The sequence below is a fragment of the Lepidochelys olivacea genome (assembly GCF_965140295.1).
Source record: "Lepidochelys olivacea isolate rLepOli2 genome assembly, chromosome: 11".
Classification (NCBI taxonomy): Eukaryota; Metazoa; Chordata; order Testudines; family Cheloniidae; genus Lepidochelys; species Lepidochelys olivacea.
Genome location: NC_140421.1, coordinates 17,429,743 through 17,455,689, shown reverse-complemented (window position 1 = coordinate 17,455,689; position 25,947 = coordinate 17,429,743). Strand labels below are relative to the sequence as shown.

The 25,947-nt window shown below is 39.6% G+C and overlaps 1 protein-coding gene across 1 annotated transcript in view; it reads left to right on the top strand.

The window, feature by feature from the left end:
- Positions 1 to 25,947, top strand: part of NCKAP5 (NCK associated protein 5) — a 568,803-nt gene that overhangs the window by 347,436 nt on the left and 195,420 nt on the right. Inside the window, exon 7 of the mRNA XM_084643960.1 lies at positions 8,155 to 8,245. Coding sequence (XP_084500086.1) covers positions 8,155 to 8,245 — 91 coding nt within the window. The remainder of the gene's footprint in view (positions 1 to 8,154; positions 8,246 to 25,947) is intronic.

Here is a 25,947-nt window from a genome sequence, read left to right as displayed (position 1 = left end):
AACTGTGCCCACATATCTATTCAGGGGACACCATCACAGGGCCTAATAACATCAGCCACACTATCAGAGGCTCGTTCACCTGCACATCTACCAATGTGATATATGCCATCATGTGCCAGCAATGCCCCTCTGCCATGTACATTGGTCAAACTGGACAGTCTCTACGTAAAAGAATAAATGGACACAAATCAGATGTCAAGAATTATAACATTCATAAACCAGTCGGAGAACACTTCAATCTCTCTGGTCACACGATTACAGACATGAAAGTTGCAATATTACAACAAGAAAACTTGAAATCCAGACTCCAGCGAGAGACTGCTGAATTGGAATTCATTTGCAAATTGGATACAATCAACTTAGGCTTTTGAATAGAGACTGGGAGTGGCTAAGTCATTATGCAAGGTAACCTATTTCCCCTTGTTTTTTCCTACCTCCCACCCCCACTGTTCCTCAGACGTTCTTGTTAAACCCTAGATTTGTGCTGGAAATGGCCCACCTTGATTATCATACACATTGTAAGGAGAGTGATCACTTTAGATAAGCTATTACCAGCAGGAGAGTGGGGTGTGGGGAGGTATTTTTTCATGCTTTGTGTGTATAAAAAGATCTTCTACACTTTCCACAGTATGCATCCGATGAAGTGAGCTGTAGATCACGAAAGCTTATGCTCAAATAAATTGGTTAGTCTCTAAGGTGCCACAAATACGCTTTTTGTTACTGTAGAACTCATTTGGAATATTTATTCATTATTCATGCAGTGTTGTTGGCTCATGAGACTTTGTGTGTCTCATGATATTTGATTTTCTGAAAGCCCCCAGCTCCTGGAGTCATGTGATTACATGAGAATCTCAGTTTTCATTTAAAAAAAATGCTTATCCCTCATATTTTCAGAGAAAAGCTGGAAAAGATGAACCTTAAAGGATCAAAAATCATAAAATACAAATCCCCCACTTTATTATTTTAAAACTTATTTTAAGCCAAACTCATGATATTCTGCAATGTTTTGGGTCCTGAGTCATGATTTTTGGACTCCCAGGTTTGTGGATGTTACAGAGGGCCTAAAGAGCGCCCTTTTCTTGGGTTTAGTGGGGAGACGAGCTCAGTGTGGGGGAAACTTCCACCCCACACTCCTATTTGTACAGACTGTATGACAGGCCTTATGTGCAGTGCACTGCAGAGGTTTGGCCTTAGGGGTATGCGTACAATACATGGCTCTGGGGTGTCACGACACCAGCCCTTTATTGAGAATTATATTTTTAACAAAGAACTTTTTTTATGGGACCAAATCCTGAGGTCCTTATTCACTAAATAGCTAGTTAGCACAATTAGCACCTTACTTTTATGGACATTAAAATCACAAGTAAAAATTAAAGGAGAAACAATGAAATGTAATACTTTTTAGTTCTGGAGGAGTTAGGGTATTTTATGTAGACTTTAATATAATAAAACTTCCATTAAATATTAATAATATGCATAGTAGCCACTTAATCAAAATAATTCTATATTTTAACTATTACTTTTGTATTGCAAAATAACTATAAAATGTGGAAATATTTTTTTCTTTTTAACCCCACAAACATTTGCCAGGTACCTTTTTAAACTCTGAGTCCATAGTATGAGTAGTAAACTGTCCAAACTAGTAAAAAGACAGAACTAAGATCTTCAATACCATTCTTCATTCCAAATCAAATGGTCTGTTTTTAAAATTATGTGAGCAGGATCATATGCTATTGATATGAAATGTACATCAAATGTATTGGCAGCTCTCCGGTCTCTATACTGTTATGATACTATGAAGTTATTTAGATATGTATTACTGTATGCAACTTAGTCCGATAACTCATGGAAACAGCATTAGGTCTGCTCAGTCACAGTAATGAAACGATATAAAATAGAAACAGAGAATATGTCTTGCCATGTATTGCTTAGACCGAGGATTCGTGACTGATAGCTTCTGTTCCTTTGTCAAGTCACTTACTACTTCGAGCCTCAGTTTTCAAATGTAAAATGAGTATACAGTAGAATTATACTAACCTCCCCAATCATAATTGTATGCCCAAAACCCCATCATTCTCTGATCACTTCTTAGCAAAAGCTTTAATACATGCTTGCTTACATACATATCACTTGCTGATGTTTACAAACTGTACATCATATTTCCTAGTATACAATGAATTATTATAGTTATTGATACACTGCATTTGAATGAACAAAGTATATTTTGTGGTGCGTAATCTTCATCTCCGCTTCTTTGTTTATGCACATACTAATTTGCAAAATTCTGTAATTTTGGGTCTCTCAGTCTCTCAGTCATTTGTGTGAATTACAAAAGTTCTGGTATAATAGTAATCAAAGGGATGTTGTGATTAATTGAGGGCGAATCTGTCATCAGATACACAGGCAACTCCTACTGTTCTCTGTTACATGAGTATAACCTGGGAGAATTTAGTCTTTAATGACTGTAAAGCACTTTGAAATCCCTGGATGAAAGGCACCATAGAAAAATACTGTTAGTAATAGTATTAATTATTGGCCAGTTGCTGAAGTCTGTCCTACTCAAGCAAAACTATATATAGCCAACTTCAAAGGGCTCTAGGGAATTTCTAAAGCCCTTAAAACTACCTCAAAAATCACAGGACTTTTGGAAGTGTTGATGCCATGATAAGAGGAAGTTATTACTGGAATAGAGATGGTTCCAGATAAAGAATAATTCTTGAGTACATAATCATCAGGAATCAAACAAATGTAGGTGATGTAATCTCCGTTATGAGATGAGAAACCTTTTGATAGACTCAGAAAACTCTGCAGGAAACCTGTAGACTGAAAACAAATAATGGTAATTCCTCATAGAATAAAATACCCTTTCTGTTCTTTACTTTGCTCCACCTGCCATCAGTTCTGCGGATAGCACTCTTGTGTGTCTACTAGAAAACTATAGAGTATGAGCCTGAAAATGTCATGATGCATGCAGTGTGGTGTGAAAACACATGAGAACAGTTTGTTAACTTTCAGGAAATTTCCACAAATAGTCATCGATGACAGACCTAGTTTTCACCTTGCACTTCTCTGTATTCACTTCATCCTTTCAAAAGTTGTTGTGTCCCACACACCATCACTATTAATAGTAAACGCATAGATGTTTCTGTGTCCACACATACAGATGTTCTTGGAATGGCTATGAAACTTCACTCAAAATGAGACTAACACTTTTGGTTGGTTTTAAATGGCATAACATACCCACAAGTGAATTAAAGCCTGCAGTCAGTCAGTCAGTCTCTCTCTCTGCCAAAGTAGTTTTACCAAATTAAAGACTCTGTCATATATTGTGGGGTGTGTGCGCGCACGCACATATCTGTGTTTAAAAATTAGAAATCTACTTTTACAGCAAGGATGTATAGTTTGTTTCAGTGTTATTGATGTTTTGAGATATCTGACCTACTGTGTAATTTTATGTGATGCATGGGGTAGGAGTACAGATAAAACTTAAGACCATAAACTAAATCTGACCTGAGGACAAGCTTTCTTTACACGTGTATTTGTATTTCATTATAAAAAATGAGAGTGTATGTTTTTTTAAAATCTGTAACACATTAATGGGGGGGAAATAGCTCCCTCCAATATACAATGCATTAGACTGGAGCTGAGTCAGTAGAGTTTTTTGCCATTAACTTCAGTGGGGCCAGAATTTCACCCCTGAGTTCTACTCCCAGCATTACCTGGGATCTTTGGGCAAGTTACTTTACATTGCTGTTTCTCTGCTTCCTGTCTCATCCTTTGCTGTTTTGTCTACTTCATTGCAATAGCATGATTGGACCCTAATCTCAGTTCGGACATCTAGGTACTACTATAATACAAATAATAAATGAATGCATCCTCCTATTACTACTTTATTGGGGGGGCGGTGTTGGTTAGGGTGATGCAAAAGAGGATTTAAGTGCTAGACCAGAATGGATACTAAGGTCTATTCTATTTTTTGGGGAATGCTGCAGGGCTGAATTATTTGCTCAGAGCCATGTATGGAATGTTATGAGTGGTGATGCAGCGAACTCTGACCTGGCATTTCCCAGTTGGCAAGCATTAGTACCGATGAACCGAATAGAAGACATTTTGTATCTGTGTGCACACGTGCGCTCTCTCTCTCTCTCTCTTTATGAGATTTGTTTCCAGAAATGTTGAATGGGTTTGTGTATATGTGGACTTTGTCCCATATGGTGCTGTAATGCACATATTTTTAGCAACATAGGGCTCTGAAAAGAAAGTGAAACTTACAGGAAAATACAAGGATAGGGAAGGTTAATGCTTTCATCAGAAAAATGAAAATCCTTGGCATAAGCGTACTTGGACTGAGTGGCTAACATAAACAATTCAAAGACATCCTTAAGCAGAATCTCAACTCATGCAGCATAAATATCGATCACTTAGAAGACACAGCCACAGGCAGACTTGAATGGAGAGCAACTAATTTGGAGAGCAAAGTGTTTGTGAACACTTTGAGAAAGAAAAATTGGTTGAAAAAAGGGTCGAGCATCATGCCATGTTTTCAATGGGAGACATTTCTGTGTGACACCTACCATGACCGTGCTCCTTGCAGATCGGACTGTACAGCCACAAGAGCACACACAAGATGCCGTGATGTGATCATCAGACACGACTGACTACTATATAGTTCATCAATGTCACTTTGGTTCAAAATTTATATGCTATCTCCCAGATAAAGTCTGCCAGGGGAAGGCTTCACCAGAGGACTAATTCCTGGGGGCAAGAGGCTATTTCTCAAACTGGATTGGGGGGAGGGCCTGGCCAAACTTTAAAATAGTGTATTAAATTTTACTGGTATATACTTTAATTGAGCAGACTAATGTAGATTATAATATAACAATTAAATTTTATTAATGCTCTCATAAATTAGAAGCACTGAATGCTGATTTAATGAGGAAGCAGATTAAATTATTGTGGTACAGCATGTTTGGTTAAACAGTTCCTCCTAAAATGGAAGACCGGGATTCAAATAAAAAAGGAATGCTAGCAATAGCAGTCTATAAACCACAATGGCAGCGCCTGACAAACTTTGCTAAAGCTGAATCTAAGGGCATTTGACTTGCCTTTTTGGCAGATGTCTATTTATTCTTTCTCCTTGTTGTACTCTTCCACTGATACCTGATTAAAGGGAAATCAGGACCTTTGGAAATCTAAAGTAAATTTCATTGTACATGCTGAATCAGCTTGTCTTTATACATTTCTTTAATATCAACAAACAAAAAAAATATATTTAACCTCCAGTTAGAACAACTCTGCCTGTCGTCTGGGTGAGTTTGTCACATTCTGTATTTTGTTTTGCCAGTGTAAACTGGAGTTTTGCTAGAAGGAGTATCTGATCACTATACTCCATGTAGAACAGTGTACAATCAATCCCTACAAAGCTCTTAGACAAAATGAGTTTCTGCTTCACACGCACACACGCAATCCAGGAAGTCAACCTAATTGTGCACAGAAAATAGGCTAAGAGAAGCTATCATGCAACTAATGATCTCTATTATAGGGCTTTTCACAATTCTTTTTCATAGGTGGCTTAGTTTTTTGCACCTACGTTGTTTTTCATTCATATTATTGTCCTTGATCCTGCTAACACAGAATTCAATGACAAAACTCCCATTAACTTCAGTGAGAGGTGGATCTGTTCCTCATTTTCTTTCCTGATTTAAGTATGTTTATTCATTTGCATGGGCTTTTCATAATATTATAGATATATATCAGTAGAAAGAGACCCTGCTATATTAATAACTTTAAAAATTAGGGGTTCACATTTTAGGCATTAAAATATATGTCGTCTTTTATGGATTATATTCTGAAGCAAAAGGATTTTGCCTCCTGAGTAAAAAGGCTCTGATTAAGGTCAGCCGATGAGCAGAAATGGTTCCAGTCTGCCACTGAAAAACTATGTACCACTGTCTGCACTGGAGATTAGAGCTGGCTTATTCTTATTCACATTTGGTCAACAGATGGTCCAACTATTCCGTGTGTATTCTGGTAATGCAAAAACATGCACATCAACTAAAAAAATATAATAAAAATAAGGGAAATGTCACTGGGCATCTGACTAGGATGAATGCCTCACAATGCCTGCTTCTCAGGAAGTAGGATGTTGCTGGCTGACTATAAAAGAGAGAACTAAGCAAGCAGGAATGTTGTCATTAGATTAGTAACTACTGATTCTGATCAGACTGAAAGACTCGAATGACAACCAGATGCACAAAGGTTATGTAAGGATGGTACCGTTGCCCCTTGTCCGGTGTGGGTAGCTAACATTTGGGGCCTTACTGGGTTGTTTCCATTTGGAGTAAAAATTGATTAAGAGAATCAGGTATTTCTTTGGTGCAGTCCTCTTTATTTATAAAAAAGGTTCACAACGTCCTGTTTCTGTGAACTTAGTAGGAACAAACAGTAGCAGGTGGTTTCCTTACTCACAATCTCCAAGCCTGCTTTTCTAGCCAGTCTTGTACTCCAGTGAGCTCTGTCTACTCCCTATCAAGGTCACTCTCATGACAGCTTCTCTGGCTCTCTGGTTGTTTCTGCTTCTGACACACCTGGACAAACACAGCTTCAACCAATCAAAGCCCTAGCCCCTGCACTAGCAATCAGTCCCCATGGAACCCATTTACCCATATGGCTTGATTTTTTGATTAGCCCTGCATGTGGCCTAGTGCCTTGGACAGTGGCTTCCATTATCTAATGCTATCTTACTCAATAAAGGAGCCAAATTGCTTCTTCCATTCAGCCTGAATTAAGAGTAGCTAGCATGCCCATCAGCTTTAACAAGCTCTGTGATTGCAGATCCATCAAAGGCATGCTTGATGGCAGCCATTAATACCTACCAGCGTAATAGCACAAACATTCTTTCTTTTTTAATGTCTGAGCTGAGATTAACTAAACTCTCATGATGTTACAGTGCCAGATTGTGGCCAGCCCTGCATGGGATGTAAGTGGGGAAAAGGTTACCAGGCAGTGCACTTGTGCCTCTATAGCAGAATGAACCATGATCCCAGTCTTTGCACTCTTACCTCCCTCCACACTAGCTAGCATTGCTGTGCTAGGAGGGAGCACATAATGGACCCATTCACAGAACTGTGTCTGAATTAGCCTCTCCACATTCTGGTTGAGTTGGCTAGAACTTCTTCAGGCACTCCTGCTGCAGCGCAGCTCATCCTCGACCCTGAGTGCCAGGAGGAAGTCAAGCTGGAAATCAAGTTGGCTGTTACTTTATTCCAAACACCTCAAAAGCCTTCGAGGTCAACTAGTTTGCTCCCCACTCCTACATCTTGATCTCTTCGCTACATTGGTGATATTTTATGAGTGACAGCTCACCTCAACCCCATTTTGCAGCAGGACCGTAAAGGATCCTGCTCCCACTGCTACTGCATTAACATTCAACTTTTAATTTGGTGGCCACAGATTGTACTGGACTGAAGTGAAGAGGGGGAAAAACAGAGCAATTAGGTATGCCCACTTTCTCAATCCTTCAGAAGGCGAGTCATCATCACAGTTGTAAATTTTAGGCACATTTTCACAGAGTTCTAGTTGTGATGTTTTCTTTGAATACAAACCAAACATACATGGAGTGGGAAAATTATAAGACATTTTATTTCAATTATCCTGGAACATACCTGGGGAATAAAGGAGTCAAGCCAGGAATTTTCTTTGGGGATGAACTGTCCACATTATACACTACTGATTAGAAATGCAATGGTACTCAAAAGAAGTTATGGTATTACACTTTTCTGGAAAATTATGAATGTTTTTTTAAATGGTGTTAATTTTATCATTCTGCTGCTGCTACAACACTGACATCAAGAAGATGCCTGCTAGCTGCATATGTTGTCTGACGTTTATTAAACTCCCTTTGTAGCGCAGATAAAAAGGAAGCTCTCACTACCCTACATGTGTAAAAGGTAAAGAAGTGCTTTAAATGTGTTAATCATAGGCTTATGTATAGAAGCGAAGAAAGTTCCAAGCCCAGGATATCCTATGAATATTCATTTGCTAGTAGCCAGTAGAATTATGTATTTTGTTCTTTAAATGACTCTAAGACTACATGTCTTATCCACATACAGAGATTTCTGACCTTTAAAATGTTTTTGTATTTTCATCCTCCAGGATGGAGGAGACGGTGAGAAATCTTCTGCAGAATCAAGGATCCCCAGACCAGAATGGAGCGGGAACAGTTAATATCATGAAGGTGTATCAGGTATTGGTAGCTTTTCTATTGTTTACATATTTAAAAAAATCTAACCAGTGCTCTATATTTCCGACATCCATGTCCAAGTATTTTTGTTCTGTCTTTGAATTATGAATGCTGGTAATCTATTATTATTAAATAATTCAACATACCTGTTCCTCCTTCCTTTCTCCATGTATTCTCCCCCTACTGCTTAAGGTTTTCCACTTCCATAATTACATTTTTATCTTCTTGCTCCTTCCCAAGAAACTCTTCGCTTTATTATTTTGATTGTTGCATCTACCTTTCAGAAGGGAAACATGAACCAAATTTTAAGCCTTATTAAAGAACATGAAATTTATGGTAAAATATTCCAAAGTGCCAAAGTCACAAGATTTTACCAGAAGACTGTCACAGCAATGTTCTGTCAACCCATATTTTCAGAGGTAAAAGAACCCTGTAGAAAGCTGCAAAAATTCGTCTGACTTGTGTGGTAGGTGTGCTTTGTCACTTGAACCTAGAATACAGGGAAGGTGAGCATCCCATTGAACAGAGAGTACTAAGGGTCTAGAACAGAGTTGGTTCTGGAAAGAAAAACTGAGGGAGAACCAAGTTGAGGGAGGAAGCTTATATTGTGGTTTATGATTTATTAGAATTTTCCTTTACCCAAGAAGAGCATGAGATTTGAGCTAAGTGAGGGCCTTTACATTCTGTTGAGGATGTTGAGATATATTCTGCCCATTTACAGTGACATTCTGAAAATTCACTTATTTAAATATTTAATGAGGACAGTCCCAATGATTCTAAAAGTTGCATTTCCTTGGTCAGACAGAGAAGGCCTAAGTGCGTATTCATACCTTTACTAACAATCCTACAAGAAATAAAATATTGAAATGTGACCTACTTTGCAGTTCTCCAGATAACGAGACACTTGTGAAAAAAGTGTATACTTTCATGTCCCTTCTTACAACCAGAGCATGAGGACAGACTAAAATGCAAAGCCAAACAACAGTTACATTTGATCAGAGCTTCAGAATCGTAGGCAGTTAAGACTTTAGATTATGTATATGTTCAAGTAACTGACGTGGAAATAAATGTGAAGGTGATTCACTGTGTGATTTGGTTGTTAAGGTACATGACTAAGAGTCACAGCTGTCATGGATTCTATTTTTTGGATCTGCTGCTATCATGTCTGATCTTGGACAAGCCACTTAATGTCCCTGTTAACCTGTCTGGGCTCTAGTTTCCCTGTCTGTAAACTGGGGATACTAATAGTAGCTAACCTCACACAGTGCTGTTCTGCTACTTAAATAATTTAACACTGGGATTCTTCTATGGGAAGTCCTGTATAATTACAACATGCATTTAATTGTTCAATTTGTTTATTATACAAAAAATGTGCTCAAAGCAGTTTCTTCTTTACTGAAAGAATGGCCAGCCTACTGCATCATATGACAGTGATGAACAGAGGGAGTGAGAAATGAGGAAAATTGTTCTTGAACATTTTACTTATTCTGAATTGCTTTTCAGTTCAGCCATGTTGTCAGGGTTCCCCCCCACACTCTGAACTCTGGGGTACAGAGGTGGGGACCCACATGAAAGACCCCCTACGCTTATATTCCACCAGCTTAGGTTAAAACTTCCCCAGGGCACAAATTCCTTTCCTTGTCCTTGGATGGTATTGTTACCATCACCAAGTGGTTTACACAAAAATTCAGGGAAGGGTCACTTGGAATCCCTATCCCCCCCAAGCAGTTGCCTTAGCAATGTGAGCACAGACCAGACCCTTTGTCTTCAGGACACTGAAATCAATCAGGTTCTTTTTTAAAAAAGGAACTTTATTTATAAAGAAAAAAGTAAAAGAATCACACCTGCAAAATCAGGATGGAAGGTAACTTTACAAGGTAATAAAGAGATTTAAAACACAGGATTCCCCTCTGGGCTCAGCTTCACAGTTACAAAAACAGGAATAAAACTACCTCTGTAGCACAGGAAAATTCACAAGTCAAAACAAAAGATAACCTAACGCATTTCCTTGCCCTACTTACAATTTCTGTGGTTTTAGATGGATTATTCCAGGTATATTTTCAGGAGATTTTGTACCTGCTTGGCTTCTCCCTCTGTCCAGAGAGGGAACAACCAAAGAGAACAACAGCAAATCCTTCCCCCCTCAGATTTGGTCTGTGCTCACATTGCTAAGGCAACTGCTTGGGGGGATATAGTAAACTAACTAAAGCTTTATTAGCTAAGAAAAGGAAATGAGAGTTATTGAAACCTTAAAGCAGGTAAAATATATGCACAGGTGAGTCAGTGTATAAATTTAAATGGTAGCAGTGATGTAATAAACTGTCAGTTTCCCAAAAGTCTTTTCAGGATATCTAGATTGTCTCTGGGGATCTCCGCTTTGCATCTGGCATACTTCCCTGTAAGAGTCCAAACAGGCCGGAGACGAAGGATCTTTCATTGAATCCATATTTATATCTTCTCACAGAAAACAAGCTGACAGAGTCAATACTTACATAAGCTTTTCCTTTGATGACAGAGAGAGAGGAATCCATTTTGAGTCTTTGACCTCCAGTCATCACTCACTGTGAGCATTTGCTTTGCAATTAGCTCTTTTCTGTTAGAGTTCTTCATTGCATCCTACAAGCTTCTTTCTCCTTTGATGGGTTATTTAATTATAATATAAATGTTTGCTATTACATTATAAGAGGATACATATAAGTAAAACAATGCAAGTAACATTCCATTAGTTTTCATTAACTTTAAACACCAAATACACTCTGATACATTTAACACTCACTTTCATCTATACAAATCCACAAGTGAATTGGCTTGGGGCTTTGGCATGAGCTGACACTTGGTCTGCCAGTGTCACACTTACTGTACATTCCAAATAAACTGGGGGAAAGTTTTAGTTCGAAACATGCTTTGGCGAAGAATGAAAATGTAGTGATACCGAAATGTTTCATGAGTTTGTGTCAGTTTTGCCAAATTGTTTAAGTTGAAGGGGGGAAAAAACCCAAAATTCCAAAAGAGTTGCAACATTTCATTTAGACATTTATGAACAAAAGTTTCAATTTCTAAAATTTGAAATGACTTTTCATTTTGAAGTTTCCTTCAATTTTATTTTTTAAAATGTAAAAAGAGCTCAAAATTTAATTGAAATATTTCATTTTGGGTTGAACAAACCAATTTGTTCAACGTGAAAAGATTTTTGCACCCATTTTTTGGAATTGCTAGTAGGCTGAAAATTCAGTTAGTCACATAGCTCTCATTCCTAATGCTTTATTGAGTGCAATTTTCAAATGTGTAAGTACAGTTGGTACTATTTTTCTAAAGCAGAACACACCTGTGAGTTTAATTATCAATTATCCAGAAATTTTTTTGGCACAATAAAATCCTATATTTTGGAACAAATCAGAAAATATAGAAGGAGATCTCTAGAGTGGCTCTTTAACAGGAATTGTTGATACCATGTCCCATATTCCCTGACACCTATGGTAAGTTAGTTTCACTGTGTGCAGCCTGTTCAAATTAATATTTGAGTAGTCATAAAACAGTGTGCACTAAAGACTTTTGATCTATTGACTATTGGACACATTTGTTTTTTGCAAACCTAATGATTGTTCTGGGACATATAAAACTGAGTATTTATTACAATACCAATATGCCTGACTCCAGAATAAATATTGCTGTTAATTAACTTCAGATCATAGAATCATGGAAATGTAGGGATGGAAGGGTCTTGGAGAAGTCATCAAGTCCAGCTCCCTGAGCTGAGGCAGGACCCAGTAACTGTAGAGCATCCATGACAGGTGTTTGTCCAATGGGTTCTTAAAAACCTCTAATGATGGGGATTCCACAGCCTTCCTTGAAACCTATTCCAGAAGCTACCCTTTTAGCTGGAATGTTTTTCCTAATATCTAACCTAAATCTGCTTTGCTACAGATTAAGCCCATTACTTTTTGTCCTACTTTCAGTGGATGTGGAGAACAATTGACCACAGTCCTCTTTATAACAGCCCTTAACGTGTTTGGAGACTATCAGCCCCTCCCCCCATCTTCCTTTCTCAAGACAGGTCAGGTTTTCTAAACCTTTTAGCATTTTTGTTGCTCTCCTCTGGACTCTCCAATTTATCCACATCTTTCCTAAAGTGTGGCACCCAGAATTGGACACAGTACTCCAGCTGAGGCCTCACCAGTGCCGAGTAGAGCAGGACAATTACTTCCCATGACTTACATGAAACACTCCTGTTAGAATAGCTGTCATAGGGCATCTCTCTCGAACACACCCCCTTGTGCCCCGTTGTGGCCCTGCAGGCATGCTGCACTTAGTGTCCTTTGGGTCTTTTTAGACAATCACCCACACCAGGTTAGTCCAATGCCTCTTTGCAGTATCTGGACTTGCAGTTTATTTATTGTAAAGAAGGTAACTCACTTATTTAGCTGTACAAGTTCATGCCCACTCTGGATCCATGTAAGAGTCCTGGTCAGTTTTCTCCCCTGTCCCAAATCTTCTTCCAGAGCTGGGTTGTACTTTGGACAATCCCTCTGTCCCTCTCCTTAGGATAGGAGCTCTCTATTTCTCTTCCTTGGAGCTGGAGTTACACTTTATAGCTGTAGAGCCTCAGGCAGCTTCTCCTGCAGCTGGCCCTTTTCACGATCAGTCCTTCAGCTGGTTGTGGGGGTTCAGCCTAGGAGAGTTCAGCAGGCAGACCTTCTCCGGCTGCTGTCTTCTTTCTGCTAACACAGGGCCCTTCAGGAGCTGTCATACTCCCTGTGGTGTCTACAGGCATCTGCCCAGCTATGGGGGAGGAGACTGCATTTATGCTGGTGCCCTTCTTGATAGAGAAGAAAGCTTTGCCCCAACTTCTCTGAGCTCCGGTCCCTTAAAGAAGCAGTACCAGGATTTCCTCCCAAATCCTACTTACTCCTGGAACTGCTTCTTCTCTCCTGATAACTCCCAGGTATCTTGCATCTATATTCAGACATTTCAACTCAAAAGAGTCATGTCAGGTGATGGGGTGGACTGACGAGTACTCAGGGCAACCCTTAACGAGCAGACTGCCCTGTCACTACCCCCCAGAATGATATTAGCCTTGTTTGCAGCTGCATCACACTGTTGATACATACTCAATTTGTAATCCATTATAACCCCAGATCCTTTTAAGCAGTACCAGTGCCAACTATTCCCCATTTTGTAGTTATGCATTTGACTTTTCCTTTCTAAATGTAGTACATTGCACTTGTTTTTATTGAATTTCATTTTGTCGATTTCAGACCAATTCTCTAATTTTGGAAAGTCATTTTGAATTCTAATCCCATCCTCCAAAGCACTCCCATCTTGGTGTAATCTGCAGATGTTATAAGCATAGTCTCCACTCCATTATCCAAGTCGTTACTGAAAACATCGAAAAGTACAGGACCCAGGACTGACCCCTGTGGGGCGTCACTAGATACACCCTCCCAGTTTGACAGTGAACCATTGATAACTAGTCTTTAAGTACAGTTGTGAACCCACCTCATAGTAATTTTATCTCGACCACATTTTCCTAGTTTGAGCATGAAAATGTCATGTAGGATAGTATCAAAAACCTTACTACATAAAGATTAATCACATCTACTGCTCCCCCCGCTATCCACTAGGCCACTTATCCTGTCAGAGAAGGAAATAAATTTGGTTTGGCATGATTTGTTCTGGACAAATCCATGCTGGCTATTCCTTATAACCCCATTATCTTCTAGGTGCTTACAAACTGATAGTTTTAATAATTTGTTCCAGTATCTTTCCAGGTATCAAAGTTAGGCTGTCTGGTCTATAATTCCCCAGGTCTTCATTCCCCTTTTTAAATATAGGGACTATGTTTGCCCTTCTCCAGTCCTCTGGGACATCACCCATCCTCCAAGAGTTCTCAAAGATAATTGCTAACGGTTCTGAGATTGCTTCAGCTAGTTCCTTATGTATCCTAAGATGAATTTCATCAAACTCTGCTGACTTGAATAGACCTAACTTGTCTAAATATTCTTTAACTTGTTCTTTGCCTATTTTATCTTACATTCATTCCCCCTTGATGTTAATATTAATGTTGTTGAGTATCTAGTCACCAGGAACTATTTTAGAGAAGACAGACGCAAAATAGGCAGTAAAGACTTCTGTCTTCTTGATGTCATCAGTTATTGGCTCTCCTTCCCTGCTAAGGAGAGAACCTACATTTTCTTTCATCTTTCTCTTGCTCCTAATATATTAATAGAACCCATTCTTATTGCCTTATATCCATTGCTTGGTGTAACTCACTTTGTGCCTTAGCCTTTCTGATTTTGTCTCTATATGCTTATGCTATTCTTTTGTACTCCTCCTTAGCAATGTGTCCATATTTCCGCATTTTGTGGGATTCCTTTTTGATTTCCAGGTCATTAATGATGGCAACATATTGTTTTCTTACTGTTCTTCCTGTATTTCCTTCACATTGGGATAGTATGCAGTTGTGCCTTTAATATTGTCTTCTTGAGATAGGGTTTCCAATTTTGGTTGGAGGTATTCCGGCAGGTTTCGTCACACAAAATAATCTTTAATTCCTGGAGTCGTATGACAGGGTGCTGGGCAAAGGGTTGCTGATTCAGCCCTCTGTCATGCCAGCTCCCATTTAGGCGAATACATTAGAGCTGGCCAGAGAGAACCTGGCCCTGATAGGGGGGAAAGAGACAGCTGCCACCCAGTTAGCCTAGGGCTGTATAAAAGGGGAAGAAAGCTAAGGGAGGAGTTGAAAGAAAGTGGAAAAAGTAGGGAGTGGAAGCAGGGAGGTAACTCCTTCCTCCCGCCTGCCTGCAGACGGTGATGGGCCAAATGTACATGGTAAAATGGTGGTTGGAACAAGCCTATGAATAAACTTCACCAGTGGTTACTAACCTCAGAGTGACCTTGTGGACCTAGCAGAGGCAGGAACCAAGGGGCCCCTGCCGTGCCCTGCTATAAGACCCTAGGACAGTCCTGGAGGGTTGGCAACCCTACCGTGAGAGTCTTCCAGGTCTCCTGAACTCCTTTAGCCCTTAAATTTTCTGCCTTGGGACTTTACATACCAGTTCTCAGAGTGTTTTAAAGCCTGATTTTTTTGAAGTCCATTGTCCTTATTCTGCTGCTCTCATTCCTTCCTTTCCTTAGAATCATGAAATCTATCATTTCATGTTCAGTTTCACCCAAATTGCTTTCCACCTTTAGATTCACAAGCAGTTCCACCCTGTTGGTCAGAATCTAGTCTAAAATGGCTGTCCCCTGGTTACTTCCTCCACTTTCTGAAACAAAAAGTTGGCACCAATACATTCCAATAACTTATTGGACATTTTGTGTTTTGCTGTATTACTTTTCCAACAAATGACTGGGTAAAGCCCCCCGCTGCTACTGGGGGTTATATTTTGGATATTTCTGTTATTTGTTCTAGAAATGGCTCATTTACGTAGTCCTCCTAATTTGGTGATCTATAGTAGACCTTTACCATGATGTCACTCCTGGTTTTTTTCCCTTACTTTTAGTGACTTTCAACTGGTCTGCCTTTCATCTCCTTCTGGACTTCAATAGAATGTAATGTAATTTGATGTATAATGCAGCACCTACTCCTTCCTGTCCTTCCTGTCAGGAATACCAGTACTCCAGTCATAAGATTAATTCCACCAAGTATCTGTGATGCCAAATGTCATAATTTATCTTATGTACTAATACAATACACTGTAATCTTCCAGTTTATTCCCATACTCCTTGCATTTGTATATTGAGATCTCAGAGGTTGAGCAGATTCCCTTATTGCTTTCCCATTGTTGCTTCTGTGGCCCCACTGTAATTTTCCATGTCCTCACCAACATCTAGTCCTTTGTTAAGGTCGCTTTTTTATTTCTTCTGCCCCTTTTGAACATAGTTTAAAGGCTCAGTAGGCTGGTGACTCTTCCACTTCTTGGTCAGGTGAACCCCATCTCAGGTGAACCCCCAGTAGAACCTTCTTCCCAGAATAGCATCCCATGGTAGAGGAAACCAAAACCCTCCCGTTGACACCATCTGTCCAGCCATGCATTAATCTAGAGGATGCACGTATCCCTGCCTTGGCCCTTACCCTCAACTGGGAGGTTGGACAAGAACCCAACTTGCACCCGTGACTCCTTTATCCTCACTCCGAGTCCTGTAGTCACTGGTGATCGGTTCGGGTCATACCTGGTCGTTTTGGTGGAATAGTAATATGGTACAGCACACAGCTTGCGTTATTATTATTAAACTGTGTTAGGCCTTGTCAAAATTCTCACTTGAAATGAAGATTCTGCACCCTTATAGTAGAGGGAACTGCCTTGGGGGAATTCAGTAAATTGGGCTTAAGTACCTTCTACAGTGTAACTGAATTTAGATGCTGGAATGCAAATAAAATTATGTTCAATTATAGTGCATGGTTTTTACATAATAATAACTGAGGCTATGAGTATGAATATTCACATAAATTGAGACCATAATACAGAATAAAGAATGTGTGTTTTAAATGATGAGGGATGGCACTCAAAGGAGCTGGAAGTTAAGTTTTGTTAAAGACTGCAGAATTCTGAAGCTTATCTGAAGTTTATTGGGGTTATGAGCCACTTAAGCCTAAGTATATTAAAGGCCAAACAAAGGCTTGCCCATTCAAGATGCCTCATTTATGGGAAATGGGAAATGGTCACTGTGAATAATCAGGAGAAATGGATTAATCCAGTTTGTAAAAGCAAGGACTCTGCACGCCATTTTCCATATGTTTATTCCTGTGATCCACAAATCTGCAAATAGATTCTTTCTTATTCGCTTGATCCTTTTACTGCATATATGCCACAGGGAGAGCATCATCTGATTAAAGATCACACAGGCAAATAGAGTCTTTCAGGTTTCCTTCAAGCTTATTTTGACTTTATCTGCCAGTTTGGCAATCAGAATAGATAAAGAAGACAAAGAGTTTGCTGTAAAATCCCAGTTGATCACAGTTCAGAATTTGCCAGACAAGTACTCTGAAGTGCAGTACAGACAAACATAAACTTGTTTGAATACATTATGTAGGTTATCAGAGAGGAAGGATTATTTTGTGTTTAAGGCAGTAGGACTGAGAAGACCAGAGTTCAGTTCCTGTCTCTGCCACAGACTTCCTGTGTGACCTTGGGCAAGTCACTTAATTTGTTTCAGTTTTTCATCTGTAAAATGAGGATAATAATACTTCCCTATCTCACATTCACATTAAAGATAAACTCCTCAGTGCTTGTGAGCTGCTCAGAAACCACAGTGATGGGAGCCATAAAAGTACTGATATGGACAGATAAAATATAGACATAGGTTATGTCTACACTGCATCGGGTAGCATGCTTCCCAGTGCAGATAGATAAACACATAGTAGGTCTGCTTAAGCATCACCTGTGCTACCTGTGTACCCTCGGCTACATGGTTATTTTTAGCACACTAACTCTGCTAAAGCTAGCAGGAGTCTGTTTACCCATTCTGAAAAGCATGATCTCAACTGCACTGTAGACATGAAAAATACAAGGCTTTTCACATTTCTTTATGTACTAGAAAATAGGCTCATTTTCACAAAAGAGTTTGCTAAATATACAATTTTAAAAAAATAGGACCAAATTTCAAGTGCAAATGGGACAGTTTTCAAGGAAAAGCTATTCTTTCATATATAAAAAATGGGGAAATTACCTCCTGTGCCAGTTTCTGTGGTTCTTTGAGATGTGTTCTCTACATGGATCCCACTGTCTGTTCACAAGCATCCCATGTGTGCGAGATGAGATTCTTTTGCTAGCAGCGTCCACTGGAACTGTGCCTATGTCCTAGATGCCTTTGCCCCTTCCTCTTGAATAAAGGGTAGTGCAGTCCCAATTGTCCCTCCATTCCTTTGCCAACACAGAATCTGAGATGACTAGGTCTGTGTAGTAATGGAGTGGGAGAAAAGGTCCTGGAACGTATGTGGACAACACATCTCGAAGAACCACAGTTACTGTAAGGTGAGTGTTCTTTCTTCTTAAAGTGATATTCTGCATAAATTCCACTCATGATGACTAATAAAGTGGCTGTCTGTTTTCTTGGAAGTGGATAGTAGGAGTATAAATTCTACTTAACCAGTGACTGCAGGACCACTTTACCAAAGCAGGCATCCAATCTGAAGCTTCTACCAAAGAGTAGGATGTTATGAGTGAGCGGATTGAGCTCCACGCAGCTGACCTACGGGTTTCAGAAATAGGGACATTCTCCAAACAGGCAGTAGAAGCTGCCTGAACTTGAGTGGAATGAGCTCGATGTGGCTAGGTGGATCTAACCTGGCCAATTCATAACATGACTTATACAGTTGGAGACCCACTTAAATTGTCTCTGTGAGGTCATTGCCAGACCCTTAGCCCTCACGGCAAAGGCCACCTTTTAGGTGTGTTCCTGAATATGTTTTTCCTGTCAGTGTAAAAGGACAGTGCCCTTACTATGTCCTGTGTGTGAAGTTTATCTTCCCTCAAGTTTACATGGAACAGCTGTAGGCAGGAACTTGGGATGAGGCCTGACAGTGACCCTGTCCTTCTGAAACACTATGTAGGGGGAACCAACCATGAGGGCCTGAATCTCCCTACCCTTCAAGGTGATGTAATGGCCACTAAAAGGCAGCCTTCATGGATCAGTAGTATAGAGAACAGTTTGCGAAGGGCTTAAAGGGAGGACCCATCAACTCTGCCAATACTATATTGATGTTCCAAGTGGGGTGGGGCTCCCAAACTGTGGGAAAACATAAATAAGGCCCTCAAGGAATCTAGCCATGGTAGAGAGGGAAAAATAGACTGTGGGCCTGAATAGGAGAGTGGTGTGCAGATATTGCTTTTAGATGGGCCCCTGTGGAACTGATACAAAATCCAGATTGCTTGTGGACTAGCAGATAGTTCAGTATTGCTGAAATGGGAACTGTCAAGGGAGACAGCTGGTGCTGAGATGCCCAAATAGCAAACCTCTTCCATTTAGCTTTAAAAATCTGTCTGTGTGGGGTTTTCCTGCTTGGAGCAGAATGTTCTTAACTTCAGCTGAATGGTTTCTTTCAGTGGACATCATCCAGACAGCATTTAGACTGTCAGCTGTAACACAGTTGAGGGCAAGTAAGGCGGTGGGGGAGGGGGGGGCCTGTGATGAGAGAGAACAGAACTGCCTGGTCCATGCTGGGAGTATCATAATCATCAATTCTGCATCTTGCCTTGGTTTCCTCAGAAGCCTTGGTATCATGGGGATCAGCGGAAAGGCATGCATCAGTTTTGAGGAAGAGGAAGGCATCTGTCAGGAAGCGTGGGCTGGAGACCCACTGGAATAGAATGTCTGGCAGTTGTTGTTCTAGTCAAACAGGTTGAATCTGGGAATCCCCACTTGCAAAAAGAAATATTCTGTAGGACTCAGTCTTTGATAGCGCACTCATGATTGTCTGGGAACTGTCTGGTGAGTTGATCTGCCAGGGTGTTTAGAAGGCCAGGAAGGTGCAGAGACACAGGCATGATTTGATTCAGAATGCACCAATTCCAGAGCCACAAGGCCTCCTGGCAGAGCAGAGATGATCTTGCTCCCTCTGGTCTGTCACATCATGCTTGGCTGTGGTGTTGTCTTTGAATACTTGGATTATGGATCCCTAGAAAAGTGGTAAAAATTCCTTGCAGGCCAGGTGGATGGCTTTGAGCTCTAGAACATTTATGTGGAGACAGACTTCCTGAGAGAACCATAAGCTCTGAAATGGAAGGTAATGTAGATGAACCTGCCATCCCTGAGAGGAGGTGTCTGTCACTAGTGTCTTGGTAGCTAGAGGGGCAGAGATAGATACTCCATTGCACACCTGCAGAAGGCCTTTCCACCAGTTTAATGAGGACTACTTGTGGGACTGACCATTATGCCTATGTGATGTCTGGTGAGTAAATACACTGATTTCAACCACTCTTTCATGAGTGTAGGTGAAGTCTGGCAAAGTGTCATCATATAGGTGCATGAGACCATGTGTCCCAAGAGTCTGTGAGGTGTATTTTAACTGATTTCTTTGGTTGGGCTTGAAGTTGGTTGAGAAAGTTCAATATAATTTGTAACCCTTCTTGTGGAAAGTAAGCGTTTGCTCATCTGGAATCTCACTGTTCCTATGAACTCTGTGCTCTGAGACAGAATCAGTGTGGATTTCTCTCTGTTGATTTTGAGGCTCAGAGTGACAAAGAGTTTTAAGGTTATATGAATTGAGTTGGTCACCTGTTGGGGTGATCCTCCCTGGATTAGCCAGCTATCAAGTTATGGATAGACCTGGATTCTCTGTGTCATTGGATGAGCTACCACAAATATCAAGCACTTGGTGAATACCTTCATTGTTGTGGGAAGACCAAATGCTGTTCCCACTAGGAATCTTGTGGGTTGGATTAATAAATGCATGGAAATAGGTATCATGTAGGTCAATAGCTGTGAACCAGTCTTGAGATGCTAATGAGGGAGTTATGAAAGCCAGAGTCACCAGCCTGGACTTGAAATGGTAGATGAATTTTTTGAGATGTCAAAGATCCATAATGGGACATCACACCCTTTCTTCTTTGGAATGAGAACATAATGGGAATAAGCCTCCCTTCCCCTGAACTCTAAAGGAACATCTTCTACTGCTGTGAGTTATACGAGGAAGTGAACCTCTTATTTCAACAGTATCTTTTGAGAAGATTCCCTAAAAAGCGTTGGGAATGGGGGGAAATGTAGGAAAGAACTGGAACTGGATAGAAGTGCTTATAATCCTAGGGTGGTTCTATTGGGCTCTTGATACTGGTGTCAAATCTGCTGCCTGGCAGAAGACCTGGACCCTGGAGAAGCAGAGGAAGAGGTGGAGGGTCATTGTCTTCGACTTGGGTGAAAGCAGCTGTTGAAATAGATTATGATGTTGAAAAAAGGCTTCTAGTTAAATTTAAAAGTCTAAACCTGCCCTGGAATGAAACAGGATTTTTTTTTAATGCAGTAACTTTGGTCTGAGCTGCCTCTGATTCAAAGGCATTCACCCCAGCTAGGGGTCAGGTCATCCAATTGATCAAAAAATAAACTTGTCTCCATCCTTTTTTGTATAGTGTCATATCTATATAAAATTATGGCGTGACATTAAATTATAATGTTTCAGTAACAGAGCTCCTGAAATGCTTTGATTTCAAAGGGAAGCTATGATTAGAAATGGATTGCTGGTAGGGCAACGTAGATATTGAGGGCTTTAAAGGCACTGAAGAAAGCACCTGGTTTTGACTTCTTCCTGGAAACACACCTGAGACAATGGTACAGCATTGTAACTTTCATATATTAAAGGAATATGCACATATTTAAACTGGTTTCATTTATAAGGTCAAGATAGCATGAGGTGTCAGAAACATCTTTTTATTTCATCCTGGCTCTTTTCACATGTTTGGACTGGGGTAAGGTGTGTCATAGGGTCTATATCAGATGATAGAGAAAGATAAAGTCCCAGAATTACTCCTGATGCAGTGAGGAGCTGAACCAACCTGACCAGCTGTTCCACAGAGCAGATTCACAGTAGGGGAGGCCTAGTGGTGTTTTCCCTGCCACCTCCTTCCTGAGGAGGATGGAGAGAGCAACTTTACATTCTGCTGGCAGCTCCACAGGAGATCCCAGATTGCCCTGGCTAACTCTGTCCACTTTTGGAGCTACCCTGACTCCACTAAGCAGAATAGAAACCTGTGTCTTCCTCTGCCACAAATATCCCTTGGGGTAATTTCTGCTACTGGGAGCCCTTTATCAGTTTCTGTTCTAGCTTCTGGTGCAGGCTTTGTGTAATCTGTCCTTACATTTACATACCTAGAGGTTAGTTTCCTGTATCTAAAAGGGAGAATGATGATGCTGATGTACATAATTCAAAACTAAATTTTCATATCAAAGAACATACCTGCACAAGCGTTCCAGTTTCATTGCTCTTGTCTGCTTATCATTCAGTATCACAGAGCAACAACCATGTAGAGTTACGTACAACAGTGAAGTCTAACAGCATACGCCTATCTCTGTATTAAAAATATGCAGTTTATATGCCTGTTTCTTAGAAAATAAATTATTCTCTTATTCCCAAAACATTCAATCTACACATTCCAAGTAACATGTTGTTGTAGCACTATATTGGACAGATCTGACTCCCACATCTACTTTTCCTCTAAACCGTCTTGATATTTCCTTTCAATCATACCGTCTTTCTGTATCTTTTCTGTGGAATCATTCAAAAAAAAAAAAGATAGCCTATCCATGTTTCTTGGTACCTATGAATATCATACAGCCATAACACAGAGATGTTGACACAAGAGCTTAGAAAAATTCTACAGCCAGATTCACAGTCTGCCTAGGGTGATTCATGCTGCCCTAATGCCTGCAGATATTATTCCTGTGTGCAGGGATAGCCTACAGATTCTGGAGTGAGGGTCATGTCCCCAAATGCTGGTGATAAATCAAGTCCAGATATGGTAATCAGCTGTCTGCCTTTCCCAGGCTGCAGTCTTGTTCCCTTATATCATTCAACATCTGTGTCTTACATCCCTTGTTTCCACCCTAGCTGAAAAGCAGCGATGTTCCTGAAGCGCTTCTAAGCTGTGAAGGATGGATTGTCTTATTGCCAAAGCATGAGAGTGGGAATCTGGTAGAACCTGGGTTCTGTTCCTAGGTATGGATTCTTAATATGGGTTTCCTTTATGGTCAAGTCACTTAACCTCTCTGTTCAGAAGTTTCTCCATTTGTACCATCAACTAAATGATACTACCCTTTCTATGTTTTTGAGGTATGATTTATTAAGGTTTGTAAAGCACTTTGAGATCATTGGATGGAAGGTGCTATAGAAGTATAAAATATTATTATTTGTAAATATATAATATTTTAACAAGTTTACAAAGTTATGCTATACATTTTTTGTTTAGCAAAATAGCAAGAAGCGATATATACATCAATTTTTTTTATTTGGTATATTATCATTTTACAGGCTGAACATCCCTATACTGATATTATTTGTTCTGAAAATAATTTGTTGCCATTTGCATTACAGATCTATTGTTCATGATAAGGGAATTTGCAGGATTTTATTTTAAAATAAAGGCTGTAATATGAACTAGAACCACTGCCATAAAATTAATCCACATATTTCTTAAAGACCTGTCTCAAGGCTCACGGTTGTCATTCTGATTTTCATGTACAGTTCTCGACCATATTTCTGAAGCAGCCAAATTAGATTTAGATTTCCCCCCTTTCTTAGTTACTGCTTCTGAGATAAAACAGCAGCCAAGAGATAAGGGAAGAACAAAGATTTATTTACAAGTGAGATGGTATAGTGAGTCAGATATCTACAATACAGCCATAAAAACATAACCAAGCTTTCTAAGGTAATTATCAACATCCCAGATTAGAATCACAGATTTGGATCTGAAGTCTCAGCTCATACTTATCACTCAAATTGGGAAGGTTCCAATCAGGATACTGAACTCTCAAATTTGAGAATATTCAGATTTAGGTTAGGCCCTTTATAGAGCTGTATACTTCAGAGTGAGATCGAGAGTTTGTTTCAGGCTCATCTCTAACCAAAATTATGACAAACAACATTTCTATATGCAGGAAAAGTAAGTAACTTGTAGTTAGTAAAAGTAACTAACTAAATGCAGGAAATGTAAAAAATCCTATCCTCTTATCACTCATAGACAAATTCTTATTGTGTTAGCTAGATTTCTATGTATGAAATCTACAACCACTTTCTCCTAATAGCCATCTACCCCTGCAGCCTAGCAAAACCAACAAAGCAACCTCTAGTTCCTGCATCTCTTGGTTAAGACAAATGGAATGCTTAGATCTAGCTAGTCTAGCAAATCTTTGAAGCCATATCACTGATAGATTCCATCCACGAAATGGTGTTGACAGTTGAGAATCCCATCCAAAAAATACATTCCATGCTTGCATCTCTGGTTGGTTCTACAGCCAACTAAATATTTCATGGCATCTGCCAAAGAGAACCTCAGTTATAGTACTATACTTGCTTTGTAGCTAAATTCCACATGAGGCATAGTTGGCTCTGGTCTCTGTGCTTGCACCGACATTGTCTCCAATGAGAGCTAATCAGCTAATATGCTGGCATTCCAAAATACTAGTTAATGCCTTTCTTGAGCTATGTTCTTTGTAGCTTCTTTGTAGTAATCCCTAGAAAGGGAAGAACAGGCAGAATAAATTGAGTAGCACAGCTCTGTGAAGCTTGAGTAAGGACCTTTAATACATTGGTTTCAGAGTAACAGCCGTGTTAGTCTGTATTCGCAAAAAGAAAAGGAGTACTTGTGGCACCTTAGAGACTAACCAATTTATTTGAGCATAAGCTTTCGTGAGCTACAGCTCACTTCATCGGATGCATACTGTGGAAAGTATGTTCCACAGTATGCATCCGATGAAGTGAGCTGTAGCTCACGAAAGCTTATGCTCAGATAAATTGGTTAGTCTCTAAGGTGCCACAAGTACTCCTTTTCTTTAATACATTGGTGTTTCTGATCACCAACAATGAGGTTCATGGCAGGGAAACTTTTTATCTTAAAGTTCTTTAATTGATCAAAATGAGCATTTTCACCTCCTTTATCTGGGAAGTGAGAATACAGTCTTTTTTTTTTAAATAGGGCCAAATTCTGCCAAAGTAAATCTGGAGTAATTGCATTGACTTCACTGCAGTTTCATCAAATAAACCCCAAATTTAAATGCGAGCAGAATTTGTCTTATCTTGCTTCAGTTAACTGTAGATATTTTAATACTCTCAAATTCCTATAGCCACATTAAATGCTGTGTTTCCTTTTAGGTTAAGATAGGTTTCCTTGTGAGAAAAGAAAAATGCTTTAATTTTTCAGTAGTGTAATGAACCATTTCATATTAGATTACAATGTACATGAGAAAATGCAGTGGATATTTTGCCCATGTATACATGCATGCAACATCAATAGGAACCACGGAATGCAATTTGCCCCTTAGTATCATTTTACTGTGCAAATTCCATAGCCACAGAATGAATTTGAAATTTTCCATTTTATCAACACACTACGCACATCACTGTAATACCAGATGCCGCAAGCTACTCCCTTCCTGCCCTGCCAGCATGTCGCAGTCCTGATTTGAAAGGGTCACCTACCTTCAAAGCTGAAAGGGTCATTCAGTTCCCTTGTCTATGCAGTCCTTGATATCAATGCAGACAACAAAAGTCCTAGATACAGTGGCGGTGTTTGCAATGTAGATATCTGTTTACTGTGGACTGGATGAGACCAACGGCAACTCATTTCATATGTGTCACTGGACAGCTATTCTACTTGTTGGTCATTACAGACTACATTACTAGTGGCAAAAGACTCCATATTCCATTATCCATCTAATAAGCTATTTTCTCCGCTTTAGCCATTTAATTAGGATTAGTCTTAAGTTTTTCTCCATTTTTCATTTCACTATGCAGTTTCCTTTTACTTTACATGCCTTCTAAATCAGAACTTTTTCAAAAGAAATAAATGTTTGCTGATAGATGGAACAGGCAATAAAAGCATAATCAGAAAATATATTAACGTAACTCTGCAGAAATGTTCAATAAGGATGAAAGCTTGCAACATTTAGGAGTATTTTGAGTGAAGAATAATGTGTAGTAGATTTAGATTGATATGCGAGTGGTCGTGGGCTCATATTAGAGACATAAAGAAAACACCTTTGTTCTCTTATCCATCATA